This window comes from Rhipicephalus microplus, chromosome X (genome assembly GCF_043290135.1).
Source record: "Rhipicephalus microplus isolate Deutch F79 chromosome X, USDA_Rmic, whole genome shotgun sequence".
Taxonomy (NCBI): Eukaryota; Metazoa; Arthropoda; class Arachnida; order Ixodida; family Ixodidae; genus Rhipicephalus; species Rhipicephalus microplus.
This window is the reverse complement of record NC_134710.1, coordinates 387,572,031-387,591,797: the sequence shown is the minus strand read 5'-3', so window position 1 is coordinate 387,591,797 and position 19,767 is coordinate 387,572,031. Positions and strand designations below refer to the sequence as shown.

General features: G+C 43.9%; 1 protein-coding gene across 1 annotated transcript in view; it reads left to right on the top strand.

Annotated features, from left to right (window-relative positions):
- LOC119161027 (nose resistant to fluoxetine protein 6) overlaps positions 1-19,767 on the top strand; it is a 204,287-nt gene that overhangs the window by 77,115 nt on the left and 107,405 nt on the right. Inside the window, exon 3 of the mRNA XM_075880084.1 lies at positions 17,244-17,588. Coding sequence (XP_075736199.1) covers positions 17,244-17,588 — 345 coding nt within the window. The remainder of the gene's footprint in view (positions 1-17,243; positions 17,589-19,767) is intronic.

The window sequence follows — 19,767 nt, the reverse complement described above, 5'->3', positions numbered from 1 at the left end:
ACAGACCCCTGTGGGACACCAGACAGTACTTTCAATGAACTAGATGTGCAATCATCTACACGTACTTTTTGTTGACGGTTCTCCAAATACGCGGCTATCCAATTTAGTATATCTGAGCTAAGTCCTAGTTGCTGAAGCTTAAAATTTAATTTGCTATGAGGAACTTTATCAAATGCTTTGGCGAAATCTACACAAATGACGTCTATTTGTTGTCGACCTTGGAGAGATAAATAAAAATCATGAACTGTTTCTACCAGTTGAGTAACAGTTGACAACGCCTTCCTGAATCCGTGTTGATGGGGATAAAAAAACTCTTTTGACTCAAGAAAAATAATAATGTGCCTTGCTATGAAGTGTTCTATGATTTTGCAACACCCAGAGGTCAGTGAAACGGGGCGATAATTGTTCACATGAAGTCGATTGCCAGCTTTGTATATAGGCTTTATAATTGCAGTGCGCCAGTCTTGCGGTAATGAGGATGTTTCAAGAGATTTTCTGAAAATGATTGTTAAATAAAAGGACGACCATTCGGCATACCGTCGTAAGAATTCACTGGGAATTTCGTCTGGTCCAGTTGCCTTTTTAGTGTCAAACCCTAGCAAGTGACTGAACACCCCTTCCTGCATGATAGCTAAGGGCTCCATTGCGCAGGCGCGCGGGCAGGCCTGGTCAGCATCCACCTAATCGGTTTCATCTCTAGTGAAGACCGACTGAAAGAACTGGTTGAAAGAATTTGCTATCTGCGGTTTTTGCCTCACTATCTCGGGTCCAATTTTTATCTGTTCAATTTCTTCTTTTTTATTCTTCAAGTGAAGCCAAAATTTTTGAGGGGAAGACTTAATGAAGTCAGCAAGGGTTTCGGTATAAAACTTTCGTTTGGATTCTTTTAATGCTGTCTTTAACTGTCCACGCAATTGTACGATTGCTACCGAGTTCGTTTTGTTTTTCCGCATGCGTTTTATTTTTCGTTTGATATGGACGATTTCCCGGGTTATCCACGGACTGCGCTGTTTCGTTTTCTTTTTACGAGTTGGAACAAATTTATCCGTACAATGCTTTACAATGATTTTGAAACGTTGCCATAACTTTTCTACAGATTCGGAGACAGAAGCAAGTTCAAACTCATGAAGGGACAATTCTAGATAGTCAAGTATAGACGTGTCATCGGCCCGTGCAAAATTTTTAATCTGAACCGGGATAAATGGCCGCTTCTGCGGCTTTGCGTCTAGTTGGATATTAACAGTTATCAGCTTGTGGTCCGATATTCCCTCTTCGACCGATAAAGTGCTATGTGTCACTCTGCGTGATAGGAACACTAAATCAAGCAATGTTTCTGAATTAGCAGTTACTCGCGTATTTTCTTTTACAATCTGTGTTAAGTTATGAGAGAACATTATTTCCAACATTTTATCACCACTCAGAGTATCTATATGTCCAGGTGTGACACTTTCCCAATTTATATGCGGTAAATTAAAATCGCCAGTCAGTATCAACCTCGTGTTGCCATTCTGAAATTTGCACAAGAAACTGTTCAGTTGGTCTAGGAAATCAGGCGTGGTACCAGGGGGCCTGTAAATTGCTCCGACAATAAAAACCACTTTTTCAACGAATATTTTGCACCAAACCGTTTCGGAGAGGGAGCAATCAATTCTTTCTGTCGTAATAGGCGACTTCACAAGAATGGCCACTCCACCACCCCGTGAATCCCTATCCCACCTGTGTACAAGATATCCGGGGGGAATAATACAATCGTCGGGAATTAAAGGACTCAACCATGTTTCGGTTATGACAGCAATTTCTGGGCTATGTGACAGCAACAAGAATTCGAGTTCCGTGACCTTATTTACAATGCTACGAGCATTTAGTACAAGCAGGCGTAGCTACGATTTTGGCGCAGAAGTGGAAGGGGAAGTGTTTGACGTAGATGCGGCACTCGAGCGGGTAGCAGGGGCAGCTCTGCCATCCCTCTTGCCTTTGCTGTTCGAAATCGCACAACGCTCATTCTTGTTCTGATCCCAAGTGTAGAGCTTATCGTTTATTTTGAGCTTATCGTGATTCAGGGAAACCTTCATACCGCTATCACGCTCAGCAGCCGCACTTTGCCATAACTTCCTCCTCACTTCCACTGTTTCACTCGCATAGTCATTACTAATACTTATGGGACTTCCCTTCAGCTTCGGACAATTTTTCATCACACGCTCCTTTTCCCGGTAGTCATAGAATCTCATGATAACTGGCCTAACCTTCCCGGGCTGTACCTTTCCCATGCGATGTATTCTCTCGATCGTCTTAACTTCTACATCAAGTTTTTCCTTAAATATCTTGTCCACGACCGAAACCATTAAATCAGATTCCGATTCTATACTTTTTTCAGCGAGACCAAATACCAAAAGATTGTTTCTCCGGCTTCTGTTTTCGTATTCTACCAGCCTTTCCGCCTGCTGCCGGACAGTAGCTTCCAAAATATCAATTCTCAGGTTCATTTCATGAATTAAAGCAAGCGAACTGGTTAGCTTATCTGTTTTAACGTTTACTTCAGATATTTGGTCTCTAATAGCATTCAAATCACGTTCAGACTTGGCCTGGTTTTCCAAGATCGTTTGCAAGAGCTCTTGCGTCGTAGCAGGCCCGGGGTTTTCCTCGACATCTCCCGACATAACAAGCATCATCACAGCAGACCAACAGTCAACTATAATACAGTAACATCTTCGAGGGCACGGCAGGATCAACAAGCATAAATCATCACTACGACAAGAAGCTATTTCATTGCGGTAACCAACCTGCAAAAGCAGCAGCAGCGGTTTAGCCATGCTGTCCGCAGGCCGGGTGCCGTGCCCTCTGAGGCGGTTCATGTCTCGTTGCTCCTTATATTCCGTTGCTGCAGGTGACGTCACTCGGGCAGGGGAGTGAAACTTCCTATACCCTCCATGGAACGCGATATTCGCTCGCAGCGCCGGACGAACGCCTGGTGTTTGGGGGCGGTACGAAAACATGGCGGCGCATTGCAGACATGCACTGGGGGACGCCATCTTGATGAGGACTGAGGATCCGAGTGGCGAAGGGGGGGGGGGATTTAGCGCCAAATTCAATTGAGATGCACCAGCAAGCCAAATTGAGCGAGTGGAAGGTATTCAGATGGCGAGCATGCGACCTTCTTCCTGTTGCGCAACCCGCCACATGATGAAAACGGCCATCATTGCGTTCTGATTGATGGTCTGCCCATCCACCTATTTGTGCACTACTTATTCTAAGTAAGACGTTGTTTTTGTTTACGTGTACACATAAATTAGACAAGAATAAAGAGCAGAGTTTGTTTGAATGTTTTATTGCCTAAACGTACGGTTTATGCAGTACAAATACAACTTGAATGTTTTACGTTTTTGGTCGCATACAAAAGTGGACCGCACATGCCAGCATGCTAATAACCTAGTATCAATCCAGTGCACATTGCCGCACATACGTATATACAAAGACAAAAGAAAAACAGTAATAACTATACACAAGTTCACAGCACGTATCCCGATAAAAAATCATCCCATGAGTGGGACAAGATAATACGGCACACGGCACACTTAGGATGCAAGAGGAAATGATACAAAAACCATAAGGTACCGGAGTTAGACATTGCTACATTTTCTATTCAGCATCAGGTTTCTTTATAAAAGCTTAAGCAAAAATTTACAAAATACTGAAGCCACTATAGAGTGTTCTCATAAAATAACACGAAGTGTTTATGCTTTCTTCAGCGTAACATACCTATATTGCTTAATGAAAAAAACAAAAACAAAATACAAGCAGATAAATAGTACACACACATGTCCGCTTCAGAGGCAGAAAATGGTGACCTCAGCTATAGAAGTAGCGGTGACTCAAAAATATGGAAGTAGCGCCTACTTTTGCGCATATGTGTGTCTTTTTGTCGTCCGTGTTTTCTGAGCGCTCAGTTTTTCAAGACCTCAAATATGCAAACAGAATCCTAAAAGTTACAAAAACTTCCGCATTTTTCGTGCTGCAGCAGATTTTCTTTTGCGTTGTTTAGCCAAGGAGATGTTCACGAAGCGAATATGCCACAACAGGCGAATCCTTGCAAAGAGGTACACAAAGGCTTTCTTGCATTCTTCAGAGCAGAATTTTTGCCTTCCCATACAACTGTGCAAAATGCCTGCCGAAACTCCACTCACATTAGGCAGGTGCGCCACAACACCGATATATTCCAAAAAGCAAGCTTCCATGGCCTTAATATCCTGAAAGCAATCGTCAGAAGGCATTGTTACATTGCCAAATAAATCTGAGGAGATGTTGCTTGCCTTAAACATAGCAAAATACTGGTGTGATGCACAAAGCTGGCGGTCGGCATTCTTCAAAAGGGTGTTGCACACACAGTGTGGAGGCCTGTGCAACAAAAGTTGCCGTACGAGATATCCCCCAACATAGTAGAGAACGTTATCCTCTACTATATCATGGCTAACGGGCTGTTCCTCATCAGGAAGCATATCGACTGTTGGTGCTGCATCACAAGTAGTAGGAAGCGAATGAGGTGGCTCTGACATTTGTGCCAACACAGTGCTGCGATCCTGTTCACAGTTTCCTTCTGAGAAAAGGGCAACCAGTTTGCCAACAGAAATGTGTTTCAGACCTGATGTGAACTGAAGCACATTTGGGTTGTCATTGCCGCCATGCTTTACCTAAGAAGCCCGAAAAGGTTCTCCAGGGGGTCCTGCTGTAGCCAGCGAGTCAAGAGAACACGAAAATCAAAATCTTGGAAGAGGTCGTCCCAGAGGAGAAGGATAGCCTTTAAGGTGACCTTCCATGCCTCAACTGTGTGCGGTTGCCGAGGCCCGTCAAATTTCCACCTTTCAACCCACGACAGGCACTCCCGCAAAAAGGCTAAGTGTTCGGACCCTTCCGAAATTGCATAACGTAACTTGTCACTGGCTTTTTTTACAGAAGAGCTATTCAGACAGTCGAATAACTTATCTATCTTCTCGAGAAAATCAGCTGTTGGTTTGGCGGATGCCGGCAACACGCCCAGAGGAATGAATACATCAATGGCCACTGAGACCGATTCGCTCATCACCTGGCTGGCATATTTAACTTTCATGTTATTGAAAGGCTTCCGGTAAATGTGGTTGTCGGTTAGTTTCTTCGCCAATTTGAGTTTGAGAGGATGCGAGCTTTCGTATAGTTGCGTAATGAAAGACCAATCCACAATTTCTTGCCCGATATGGAGCTTGTGAGGTGCGCGGAGATTATTCCTTGTGCATTTAAGTAAGTGTGGTGTGTCATATAGGAAATAAATCTTGCGGCCTTCAAGCACAAAAAACGGCTCTTCAGGCGTCACACCTAGCTTACTTGCCAAAGTGATGTTGCTTCCCCCCTGGTCGCAGATGAGCGCCTTCACAAACAACCGGGCTCCCTGCAGCTGCTTGATTAATGTTATGATCAGATGATGAGTATCTGCGGGCGTTTTGGTCCTTGATACTGTGTAAGCAACAGGCTGAATCCACGTTTTTGAAATGCCTGCCACAAGTATCAGGAGCGCTGAATTTGCCACGGCTGGTGTTCTTTGCCTACCGTCATCGGAGAATCCCATCACAATGTCATGCTTTGCATCATACTGCAGATGTTCCTTCAAGGACATTTCGTCAAATATTAATGTGCACGCACGATCTGTTAAATGCCAATTTCGGGTAGCTTCTTCGAGGGCTTCAATAGCGGTTGGAATAACTCCTCGAGTCATCAGAATATTTGATAACCACTGCTTTAGCGACCTCACAGTTGGCATGTCAAGCAGTCTTGACAGATGTCTGTACGCTTTCGGACCATGAAAGTATAAGTTTAAAGCGAACTGGCGGTGCTCGGGCGACCACCTCCGTCCTCTACGTTTCACGCCATTAATTTTAACTTGAGTCTGAAGCAATCTAAAAAATGTCTTGCGGACGTAGGGCCTGATAGCATTCAACGCCTCGGACTGGGAAAGCTTTTTAACCTCTCTCTTGCCAATTCTTGACAGTGCCTTCCGAAGCCTTGAATTTATCTTCTCCAGGTTCTTCATTTTTCTGGCTGTCCGGGGCGAGCACCTAGAAGGCTTGTGTTGTCGACCCGCTGGATTGGAACCTGAAAGATTTAGAAAAAAAGCTAATTTATACTGTGTTTTTGTGAAAGCTGACCATTATCTTTAAACCTAGTAAAAGTTCTAGCGGCTTTTAGAATTGAAGTGATTACTTCCATGAGTAATCAGTTGGTCATATTTAGTTCTCGATCCTTCACTTATTCAAACTTGGGGCATTGGGAACAGGCCTCTGATAAGCACACTGCTGGGCATTGAGCCTACTAATGGCATGTATAAGCATCGTGGGCAACATGAAGCGTTAACTAATTTTTCCTAATCATTAGCATACTCCTTGTTAAACATTATTGGTTATACGTTTAAAATGGTATGTTTAGGAAAAAAACAACGAATTCATAGTCTTCTTTAAAAAAACACTAATCCCTCTTATAATAATAATAATAATATCTGGGGTTTAACATTCCAAAACCACGATATGATTATGAGGGACGCCGTAGTGGAGGGCTCCGGAAATTTCGACCACCTGGGGTTCTTTAATGTGCACCTAAATCTAAGCACACGGGCCTCAAACATTTTCGCCTCCATCGAAAATGCAGCCGCTGCGGCCGGGATTCGATCCCGCTACCTGCGGGTCGGCAGTCGAGCGCCATAACTACTAGACCACCACGGCGGGGCACTAATCCCTCTTAGGAGGCAACAAACAAGCAAGAAAGGGATCGGACAAGCACTCGTCTCGTCCTGCCTTTCGGTATACATCGCTCTGGTTCTCGTCCCCTAGCAATGAACTAGCTCGCCCAGCTGACACCCTAGTGCACTTTAGGATCTGTTAAATGGTACGTGACATTAAAACGATAGCTGCAGGGCATTAATTTATCTGTAATAGTTTTAAAGAGCTTAGAGACCAATACAATTTGCGTACATGAGGGCTCAGTCTGTTGAACTTCTTCATCGGCGCTGTGAGCGGGCATTGCAGTGGTATTCGCGGGCCGAGGAGAGCCTGTGAAGGGAGATTTACGTAGCACAGGTTTTAGCGTGGCATACATACAGCTGGTATTAGGCGTCACTATAAAAAATTACAATTACGGCATCAATAATTTATGTGGAATAGTTTTCAAGAGCTTAGAAAGTAAAACAATTTGCGTACATGGGGACTCAGCCTGTTGAACTTCTTCATCAGCGCTTTGAGCGGGCATTGTAGTGGTATTCGTGGGCCGAGGAGAGCCTGTGAAGAGAAATTGGCGGAGCACAGATTTCAGTGTGACATACATACAGCTGGTATTAGGCGTCCCATTAAATATTTGCAATTACAATCACTCAGGGCGTTTTCTCACTATTAATTGGTCTCCTCGCGTATTATGTCTCAGTACGAGTAATAAAAAAGTATAAACACACAAAAAGAGAACGCTACGTGTCACTCACTAAATATATGGGTGTCCCAACTATCCTAAACCAATATTTTAAAAATCTTAATGCGATGTGCCTAGAACAGGTTAACATCGTGGTGCCCGTGATGACCTAGCGCGTAACCGAATTCTTGCCAATTACACTTATTTGGCCAATTGAAAATAAAAGTAATTTTGTTATAATAAAGCTAATAAAAATAAAGTACCTTTTGGATTCTTAATTTTAAAAGCGACTTTGAACTAGGGTGTCGTAGAATATATATATATTTCTAAAAGGCCAGTTCTGTTGCTTCCACTGTCAGAGCTATCGCGCAATTGTTTTAACAGCGACACCAAGTTGGCCGCTACTCACTCGCCATGTGCGAAATAGCTGATAACGCGCCACATGGAGTACTCTCTCAAGTTATGAGGTAATTTTCGCCTTTTCCTGTAAAACGCTACGCCACGGGTAAAATAGCAGAGACAACTGAATCAGAATCGAGGAGGTTACATGTAGAGCGTTCTGAGTGAGACGTCTGCTCTAAATTTAACGATTGTGAAGCCGGCAAATTTTTTACTTAGCTAGTTATATCTACCAGCAAAATCATGCCGGCGAATCCATGGATGCTGTGTACACCATGCGTTGGTATTGTTGGTGTAATCTGCGCGAGAATCTTAAAAATACTGAGTCATGATAACTCGGACAGGTACACATATTGAGTATTAAGACATTTCTGTAAATAGATGTAGAGGCATGAAAGTTTGTGCTGTTGTATGATCACATTACAGTATTCCCACCTGGACTTTCGACGTGTGTCTGCCCATCACCAAAGATGGAAACTGTTGGCACAGCACATCTTAGCAGCCTTGTCTGTCCAGGGTCTGCGTAGTCTCTGCTGGTGAAATGGGCAGAGCACAAACGGTAGCTGCTGTAGATCTGACGAGGTGGTAAATGAGCCAGGTCCTGCCGTCTCACATACTGAAGCCAAGCGCGAGATCTGGAAAATCAATGTGTGCGTGTGTAGTATTTGGGTTAGAATGGATTTATTTCTGTTTTCAGGCGTAGATGGATAGCTTTGAGTGAAAACTGGCATCTTTATTCGAAGTAAGCGTTATTTGATACATTTCTCATCTTTCTTTCTTAATTGAACTTTTGTAACCAAGACGACTTGTGATAGCAATCCTGAAAGCAAACTTTAAAATAAAATCTGTCTTTATTATTAAGAGACGCGGATACATGCTTCTACTTGCGCGATAGTAATGTTTGGTGGCAACGACCCCAGCTTTCCTCCTTATTCAAAATATATTTTTGCAGACAATAGCAATCATCCCACACCAAAATCTCTAAACAACTATTCGTAGATATATACCCTCGCGCACTGCGTATTCCTCGGGTATTTCTTGCGCCCTACTGCAAATCTTTCATAAAAACCTTAATAAAACCGGTAATAAATTAGTAGAACACGTAAGTTTACATTGTCCAATTATTCATGGGCTTTTAGCTGCAATTGCATTCTTGTAAATATATCGTAATTGTACTTAAGGCTGAAACTGAAAACATGAAATTGAGGTATACATTATAAATTATTACTTTATAAATTTATTGCTGAATTCCTCTGCAATATGCCGTGGATTTACGTGAGGCCAAAATGAAAACACACAATTGAAACGCAATATTGTAATAACATCCGTCTAAACTCGCAAGTGTAATAATTTATATACTCAGTACGTAATTAACATAGTACTAAAAACACATGCTATGAACGTATATGGACCCTCCCTTATAGCCAAAAGATTATGGGAATTGCCTTCCTCCAGCTATGGACATAAATAGGCTGATAATATTCAAGAATAATAATAACGCATGCAACGAGAACAGACTGAACGCAGGCAATCAAAAGGTAATAAAAAGAGTGCGGATAAGCTTACACTGTTCTATTAGTTACTGCATATGCTGCTACAAATACATTTGTGACATGCCTTGCATTGCCTTGAGCCAAAGTGCAACATCGAAATGCAATGCACGATCGAAACGCATTAAATTGAAAACGCAAGTATAAACAATCGTGCCTAGCAAATGTATTCGCTGGAATAATTTCCAGATGCTCTGCCGTGCATGTCATGTATAATTGAAGCCGAAAAGCAGACAATCAGAATGTAATGAATAAATCATGTACGTGTAGCTCAATTAAACTACACAGCTACTGCAGCAACCGCATCCTGATATGCCGTGCAAGCGTAGAAAGACAAAACGAGCAGCATGCAGATCGTACCTTTCGTCCGTCGGGATCCGAAAGAATTTTATGCCGGTGTGTCGTGAAGAATTCCGACACCACTCAGCGCAGCACGATTTGTGATGAAGGCGAGAATCCATGGATGCGTCTGTTTGGCTGAATCTTGCATGGGTTTCGCTAAAACAAACTTTACAGCGGTAAAAGCGGCCTTTGGGACACCGCAGGCTGTAGCATACATGGGCGCGCGAAAAGAAACGCCCCATTTTCGCCGTGAGAGATAGGACGACTGCGCAGTTCCCGTTTTCCGCTTAGGGTGGCGCTCTTATTTTCGCAATCTCGAACTGCAACCTTTAGGTTCACTTGTGTAGTAAAAACTCCGGAGTTAATGAGTAACCTAGTAATAACTATAAAACAGAACAAGAACGTTCATTTAGGTAGTACAGCCCCCAAACGTTAGGATCGCTGCGGTCACGGGACAGAAAAACCGTGAAGTTTCACCCCCCTGACTCGGGTCGGTAGATTATCGGTCTTTCCAGGTTCCAGGATTCCGTGGGGCGGCAGGAAGTATGCATTTCCATCGTCGCAGTTCGTCGTCATTGCAGTCAGACCAAAAAAACACGGCGCAACCTGCAAAAGCAGCAGCAGCGGTTTAGCCATGCTGTCCGCAGGCCGGGTGCCGTGCCCTCTGAGGCGGTTCATGTCTCGTTGCTCCTTATATTCCGTTGCTGCAGATGACGTCACTCGGGTGACGTCACCTGCAGCAATTTTTTGTTGCAAGCTATTGCAACCTGATTATTTGCATGCCTCAGTCTATAATATTGTGGTGTACCACTATGCCTATCTGACTAAAAAATTGAGATTCTGTTTTTTTTTTCATTTCTGATTAGTCACACACACACACACAAAAAAAAAACTCACCGGTCCCTTCAAGGATTCATCTGAAACGACTGAAAAGCAAAAGCTATTCTCGTTTTCTTTCGATTCAATGCACTGAATGTTTCCTACTTCCCTCCGAGATCTTTGTACGTGCAACATGTTGTCCTTATTTCCTCAAGAATTGGAGACAAAGCTAGCTTTCTGCCTTTCCGTTGGTTATGCACTGTTCTCATGATCGGCCCATTTGAACCAAGCGAAGATGTTATATGATGCCGTCAAGTTATGTGACCTTCCGATGCGTCACAAACATTTATGATGTATGAGGTCATATGATGATGTTTTTACGTAATGATTTGTTGCATGACTCGTGTACACGCCGCCGACGCGAGAAGAGCCGGACGCCACCGGCGATCAATGCTCGCTTTAGATTTGACAATTGGAGATATCGCTTTAATGCCCTGTACGGCTGTAGCTCGATGAAATGGCAGCTTCCGCTCGTGTTTGGGGAGCGTGCTTGCAGTTATCAGGCCGAACCATTGGTCTCCTAATAAATATTGGCACAACAGTCTAATGCGTAGCCGTCTTCGACAACCTATTTTATAGATTATAAGTAGTGGTGGCTGAAGTCTACCCGTCACGTTTGGCAACGTGGCAATCGGTATCGCTAAACGGGAGTGTGCTGCATCCGAACAGTCAACAAATGAGTTTCAGTAAAAACGCTACCTCGCGATCATTGCCACGTGCGACGCTAACATTACGCCCCGAAACTGAATGGGAGCCCATGGGCACCACACAGCCATTCGGCCTCTACTCTACTCGCTACTGAATTAAGAGGCCGGAGGGAAGGAGAAAGAAACAAAGCTGAGCAGCCGAATATTAACGCTACAACTATCCGTCCACGAATAAACAGACAAGCTCAAGCAACTGACCACAGGCCGCATTTTTCATGCGTTTAACCATGGCTCAAGTTGAGAGTCAGCATAAGAGTTCAAACTTTAACAGCGCGTGTTGGAAACACAGGCAATGATCACAGAAACCGTGCCGCTCAGAAATCTGTTTTTGTTTTTCACCTTTTCATTGTTTAAGCTCCCAAATGGCGAAATCACCTGTCATCGTTCCTCATTTTCTGACAGTTGCCTTTTCTCGGGGCAACTCATGTAATGCTTTGTGAAGGCAATGGATGATGGTCCATATTCATTGAAGCAGTCTAGTGGCATAAAATGCTATTTAGCGCATGAACTCCAGGCTTGCGCATAATGTGGTATGCCATTAGAGAGTAGCAAGCATTGGGGAACATTAGGCATTCAAGCTTTTAATATGAGCTCCTGGTAAAAGCCTCTCTCAAAAATCGACTTTCAGTTAGTGAAAAAAAGCAACTCTCAGTCAAGCGAACGCCATGGTGACAAAACGATCTTCCGCGGAGTACTAGCGATCTGGTATCGGCCTAGCAGAGGACGCGTGAGCGCCTTGATCAAGTAGTCGTGAACGAGACATGCTTTTGAAATCAGCTGTGTGTCCAAAACGAGTGCTTCACAATTCTCTTTTCCAGGTTTTCATTACATCTTAAACAATGCGAATACAGCTGAAAATGGAGCCTTATAGTAGCTTAGAATGCAGCCACGGCATTCGTTTGCGCGAGAAACGACCGGGGGTGGCATCTCTACTCCAGTTGTGGCGCGTGGCGGCGAAACGCCGCACTAGCACCACGGTCGCTTCCCATTGAAATCTGCTCGTTCACCTGGACACTGAAAAAAAAAATAGAGATCGATTGATATGGGCGGTTTAATGAGCCAAAACCACTATATGATTATGAGAGACGCCGTAGTGGAGGGCTCCAGATATTTTGACCGCCTGGGGTTCCTTAGGCTGCACCCAAATCTGAGCACACGGGTCCACAACATTTCCGCCTCCATCGGAAATGCAGCCGCCGCAGCCGGTATTTGATCCCGCGACCTGTGGGTCAGCTGCCGAGTACCTTAGCCACTAGACCACCGCGGTAGGGCGAAAGAAATAGAGGAGGCGCTGCCCTTAATTAAAGGTTTTTCGACAACTTCAGCAATGTCAGCTCACCAGCAGCCCCTGCTTCATTTTAAATGCACCGAGCACAAGATCTTCCATTGGCGGAACACGTCAGAAAATGCCTTACAAAAATCTTCCAAGTGATAGCTGCTAGCTTTCCTATACCGATGCAGAAAAACAGTTTTCTGAACCACGAACCAATTTGGCAGTAAGAGCTGAATAATGACATAACCCTAAGGCATTTTAGTTCTGAAACAATGGCCAAGATAGACTACCAATGCCTGTCTAACAGAGGTCATGAGTCACGACACACACATCTGAACGCTTGCGCAACCATAAGACAGCCTCTGAGCTGTACACCTGGCTTGCGATCAGGAGAAAGGTCTCCTGGGAAGAGGTTTTTAAGGAATGAAAAATACTAAAAAAACATGTCGCTAATTGGTACTTTGCGTGTGCGTTCCGCTGTGTGTGTTCCGTCTTTCTGACACCTGAAATCCGCATCTAGAAAATGGAAGCAGGAACACAGACACAGAGGAATGCAACCTCGAAAGAGTTTTAAAAGTTCGTGTCAGTTGTTCAGTTGGCCAAATATTTTACAAGGGGGTTTTAAAATACGAAAAAAAGCAGACGTGGCTAGGGGGCACCTGGTTTTGAACCACGGATTGTAGATATGCTGTCAAACGTTCTACCATTCAGCTATATTCTCGGGTATATGTTGCTCCTATGTTGTTGATAATATTTAGTCCTGTATTGTGGCGTTATTTTACGTTGATTCTCAGCATAGACAAGTTTGAGTTATACCGCAGAACATGACGTGGTTGTTTACATGGCAGAGACAGACGCATCGCTGACAACAAGCATTCGCACCACTCACAGCTATAAGGACATCTCGTTAGCGTAAGCATTCCATATGCTCCGGTTTTTGTGGCCAATTTTGCCTTTCCAGTCTGCTTGCATTTCCTCGTTGTGCGTGCTCGATGTCTTCGGCTCATGCACCGTCATCGCTTCGCAGGGATTTGTGGGTTTAGCTGCTGACATCTAAACATTTATTACACCCCTGGCGAGTAGTGGGATTTAGACAATTTCCATTACACATACCCATTTGTAATGATAAAAGTTTTCTGGAAAGCCGCATATTGTCACATGTACCTGTTATATTGATGATAGTTTTCTGTGATCAACTCCCAAGGAACAACGTGCTAAAAAGTTTGGCTCCTATATGAAAATACGTGGATAGGGGCACCCTGTAATGGACAGGAGATTTTTCGATCTGCACTCGAACGCTTCTCACTGAGCCACTAGCAGATACCAGGATTACTCTACCCCGGACAACCTCATGAATCATGCGGTATAGCTCTCCCTTATTAGGCCGCGTGCAGGCAAGGGTGTGGAGACACTTCGTATATTTTCACGACAGCAGTTCGCGATCAGTCTTATCTCATGCATGCGTCATAATTGTGCGAGAACTGCACCACTATTCGTGGTACTAATACTTATCATCTAGTATTAATTGACCTCCCCGGAACACGCTCGAGAAATTGCTTTACACTGGAACCGTGAAAAAGCCGAAGCATTGAACTCTTTCCAATGTGATTAATATTTGCACTCCCAGGCGACGGCGAGGCACCGCGGTGGAAATGATGGTTCGGTGCCCGGCAACGTAGTCAGAAGTGGAAGGTTTTATCCGCGCTGCAGTGGTCCCATTTTGATGCTGGCAAACCGCACCGTGGTGGCCTAGCGGCAAAGGTACACCGCCGCGGACCCGTAGGTCGCGGGAACGAATCCTGGCAAAGTCCTCCACTATGGCATCGAAGCCCTGCACTACGGCGTCTCTCATATTCATGTGGAGGTTTTGGGACTTTACACGCCACATATCAATCAGTCATCAATTTGATGGAGGCAAGCTGCAAAAGGCCCATGTACTTCAATTTAGGTGCACTTTAAAGAACACCACGTGGGTGAAATTTCCCTTCAGCATTTTTCCACAGCGTGTTAGCGAACATATAATGGCTTTACCACGTAAAACTCCAAATAGTAAGGGGCGAGTGTTCATGCTAGGTAAGAATATAAGATAGCTTTCAAGAGTCACAACGAGTGCGTTACACTTAAACCACGTTATTTGGTTTACGAAATACGTCCGTCCACATTGCAACATTGGGCTCAACGTCCAAAAGTGTGAAGCACCCTGCTCCTCGCAGACTGGCTTGCGCAAAGTTGATTCTCACATTGAGTTCAACAAGCCAGTTTTTTACACGAAGAACTGCGCTAGCACGCTGTTGAGAATCTACTAACACGGGGAAGCTATTCAAAATATGCTCCACGTATGTGTGAACTAGCTTTATTCCTTATCGACAGAGGTACGATTAATTGTGAATAACCGTTACTTATGAGAGCCAGTGCTATTGGTTGATTATAGTCAATATCAACGTTAGTCTATCAGAACTAAGCGTTATATTCTTGAAGGAACTCTTGAAGATAATCTTAGGATAGCAACTTATTGAAGGGATCACCGCACCACCCTACCACTGAGACACGATTGAACGTTTACTGTATCCTTATTTTAGGTCAATACTAGGAATCTTTCACATTATTTGCTTTGATCACATCATGTTTTTTGCATTCATCTCTCGTCAAATTCAGTAGCTTCGTTAGTTGGTACTGGCTGCGCCATCACCATACGCTGTCAAGCACTTTTTTGTGGCAGCTACCACGAAATATCAGATGTCCGATACAGTCCAACTAGTTTAATGAATCTACGTCTAACTACTGTGGACGTTTCTCCACAGACCATGACTTCAAAAACTTTGAAAACATAAAATAGACGTGTGGTAGTATGTAAGCACACGCTTCGATGCATACGACGACGAAATTCCACACTGTCTTCGTAACGTGAATGCTTTACCCCTATATAGCAACTACTCGTATCTTGCAGTCATGCATCAAAAAGTTTGAATGCCCTGGCAACCCTATTGTGTTCTAAAAGGTATAGTTGCTTCGGATTGTGTGAGCATCTCAATAACGCATTGACCATGATTGCATGCCTCCTATTTATGTCATTGTATCCTTTACAAATTATCAGTGCACAAACCGTGTGTCGTAAAGCCATCGTCCTAGCTGCTGTGCAGCGTTCACACACATGCTCTCGCTAGGCACAGTAACGGCTCGTCTTAAGTAAACAAATTATGGAACAGTCAACACTGTCAAATAACGAAATACTTACGAAACTAATCGCATGCTCTTGAATCGTGCCATGCACGAAATCAACATTATTTTATTTTTCTTATACAGCACAGTTAAGTGGTGCTGTAGTAAAAAGAAATATGGAGAGCTCGACGCCGAATGAGAGATGGCGTAAAAAAGTTTTCTTGCATTGTATAGACACGGTCTGCAAAATTATAGCGCGGTGTTTCTCTAAATTGCAACCGCGAGTGCGCAATCCTGAATTGGCAATTTAACTTTGCACACAAACACACTCAAGAAAACTTTTGAGGTTCAGCTTTATTAAATGTTTTTATGCGTGCTCACTGGCATATATATTTCAGATACCGCCATAAACATCGATAGGCATACATCGCTGCATGTTTTGTGCTTTATCCACACGTTTGCTCCACGTCTGTGAAACATAGCTCGACATTTTTCCATGCGGCTGGACACGCACCGTAATGTTGGAGCCGATGAAAATAATATATTTAAGAAGTAATCTTGAGGCATCTGTCCAAGGCAGGCGTTACAAGAAACAAAACGAGTAGAATTACGAGACCGATGAGTGTTTCCTTTAACACGAAAGCGTTTTATGCCGACGTGCATCCCGGCTCCGCGAACGTATTTTCGTTACGAATATGACGTTGCAAACTGTATACGAGGAAACTGCAAAAAAAAAAGGAGAAGAGAAGGTTCTGTCGTGGAACATTGCACTGGCGACGACATGTCGATTCGCAGCGCGTGGTGCTAACCAGTTAGCCACGGAACGTCCATTGTCAAATATGTTAACGGCAAGCAATTCAGACATACTACACACCGTGTGGTGGTTCTCGGAGTTCCGTAACTTTAGTGACTTTTCGTAATCAGTAGTGAGATGGCGCGACGAGCTCACGTTGGCTGCATGGAGTGCGCTCTAAAGGCCATCCCCTGTGGCCTTTTGGTTAGCGCTGCCTTTAAGGAGCGTGGTCTCTCTTGTGCGCGCGTTTGTCACACTTGTAATTTGGGAGAGGTCAAAGGTCGCTTATCTTGCTGCTGCGGCCGTGTTTACAAAAGACGCCCGCTGCTCACACACCAAGGGGTAAGAATTGTGACAATAGGTCGCGCTTGTCTTGTGTATACTTGTGCGTTCGTTTCGTACGAATTTCTATTTGAAAAGCGGGCTTTAAGCGTCGAGCTGTCTATATGTGACAATTGTTAGTACACGCTGTTTTTGTGTATGCTCATTTAGTCGTTGCTTTCTGTTGACATGTGCGCTGCATGTTTCCAGTGGCTGGCCGTTCTTTGAGTGACATCGCTATTAGTTGCTGTAGCATTCATTCCTTCACCTTTGTAGTGGTACAATGCACAATATATGCTCAACTACCTCTGCAGAGACACGTTTCACTTCATGTTATACGAATTCCTAGAAAAGAGATCAGCCGCGTTTTTTCCATATCTTTTTTTGTTTTTGCTTGTTTGCAGTTGTCGAGTCAGCCGGCGTTCCCGAAGGAGTGTTTGAGCTGAACAGCGGTAGTTTGGGGCGGTATGATGAATGCCTCAGCATTGAAGTTCCAGACGACGCCAACAGCAGCCTGGTGGCGTTTCGAGGCTCATACTGTAGCGCCTTCCTGAAGACGCGAGGCAACCCGTTCATCACCAAGCTCATGAGGCGAATCTTCGAGAGTACGCCGCAGATAAAAATGCGGCTAGCAAGTTTTGAGGAGTTTGAGAGCTTGCAAGAGAACCCCTATCAAGAGGGCCTACGTGCAGCGCTTTGTGCGCCGTCTACGTGCACGGCCACTGACATAGAAAATTTGCTCGCAGCTGGTAAGTTTGACATCACCGTTAACGCTTGGGGTTGAGATGCAAAGCAAAACTTCAATCTTTCTGTTAAAAAAGAGAAACAGATGTAGAGGTAATTATGGCAACAGCATCTTTTTCACTTGTAAGGTTTGCAAGCAAGAAGCGCGTGTTGGAATGAACACATGTCGGAGCACGCTTATATGACCGTGGTCGTCGCTTCACTATTTTGCCTGCACACGTTGAGATTGGGAATGTGCGTACTCACAATGAACCACTGAGCTGGAATTCTTACCAATAATTATTAGACGAATAGTTGAGGAAGTAATTATCAATGTTTGAAGTGTAGTCCGCAGCCGTGGTTGTAGCGGTTATGGTACTACTCGGCTGCTGACCGAAGGTCGTGGGATTGATCCCGGCCATAGGCTAGTTTACTTTACGATATCAGTTCACCCTAAAGAACACCAGGTGGTTCAGATTTCTGGAGCGCTCCCCCATATACGGCGTACGTCATAATCAAATTTTTGTTTTTGCACGTAAAATACAGTTCCTATCAATATATTATTTATATATCTCCGTTATCTGCCGGCCAGAAACGTTTTCAAACTACTGTATAGAGAAGGGTGGCTGAAAGGAAGGTGTCGGACGTGAAAATAATAGGAAAAATTTCGGAGAATAAAGAGTATAAAAGGTGCAGTCCTTGGTTGCATAGTTTGTTACTTTCGTATTGAGTGCCGAAAGCTGTTGTATTTAGAATGAATCACGCCAAGGACGTTGAGCATGAAATGTAGATGTAGACACGTTCAATGGTGACGAGGGTGACGAAGAAAAAGTTGAAGTTATCCGCGCCAAATAAGCCCAGGAAAAACGCACGTTTTTTCAAGCGTGTTGCTGAATGAAAAATATAGACACCGTGGCCTAGCGATTCAAATAATATGATTGCCAGATAGCAAAAAAGAAAAAAAAACATGTCTGAATGAACAAGGTAGCATGTCCTTTTTCATACTATGTACGCAGGCTGCTGTGAAGCAAAGAAGGTCTGCTGAAAACAGGATGATTCAGCATTATTTTATTGGAAACATTCAAGGCTACCTAGAAATCTCCTTATCCTATCATATAGGCTACCAAGAAAACGACATTTATTTAGTGAATGTAGTGGCAAATCATGGCCAAATAGTCATTAGCACTTAGTTTCGCCCATGTAGCCAAGGCAGGTTCGAAGTGAATCTTTTCGATCAAGTTGGGCCTAATATCATGTTGTGTATTCTGTACTCGCCGAATGCAACATTGCGTCTGAATATCAGCTTTAGTAGGTTACCCGCATTTCAAGTGAGGTGCACGTTCGAGGTGTTCCGACGACATGAACACAACAAAAAACAATTACAGCAAGCTGGATCAGATTGGGTGTGGTAAAGCATTGCGTTTTTCTCAATTACTCTAAAAGAGCATCTGGCTTGTCAAGAAAAAGAAACGGAATTGAACCGCTTCACTTATCTATATAACTTTGCAAGTACAGTCCTATTATGAAAAAAAAGAAAGCAGTTCCTAATTTCATGAAATGCTTAAGGTTCCTGGGCATACTGATTCGTACGCATTCTTCTCCTTAGTTTTTCGGATAGTATATAAAAAAGGGTAATACCACTGGGTGATTGTGGACCCTACTTAAGAATTTGTACGTACGTCCCTTCATATGCAATAAAAAATCTTTATGACGAACGCAACTGAATGACGGTCAGTGTTACATGCGAATAATTTGAAAGTGGCAAGCCAGCTTCTATAGCTCAGCCTTACCAAGTACAATAAACGGCTCGGCTTCCCTTACAAAAATGAGTTTAGCCTTTCTGTCACCCACGAGGCACCCATCAGTCACCCCAGTCCCCTTCCTGTAGAGTCGACCTTACTGTAGACCTCGTCTGCAGACTTTCTGCACATGCCAAGCAGACGGCAAGCAAGCGTTTCTGCTAATGTGAGCCCAGATTGCGTGCACTTGAATGTAATAACACTCACGTATGTATGTATATATTCTGGACCTTGGCATATTTGATAACAATCATTGAATAAGCTTCGCCCATCAGTCACCCATCAGTCACCCACCAGTCACCCCCGTACAGAGCTACCCTACATCATTTCTGCAGACGACAAGCAGACGGCAAGCAAGCGTTTCTGCTAATGTGAGCCCAGATTGCGTGCACTTGAATGTAATAAC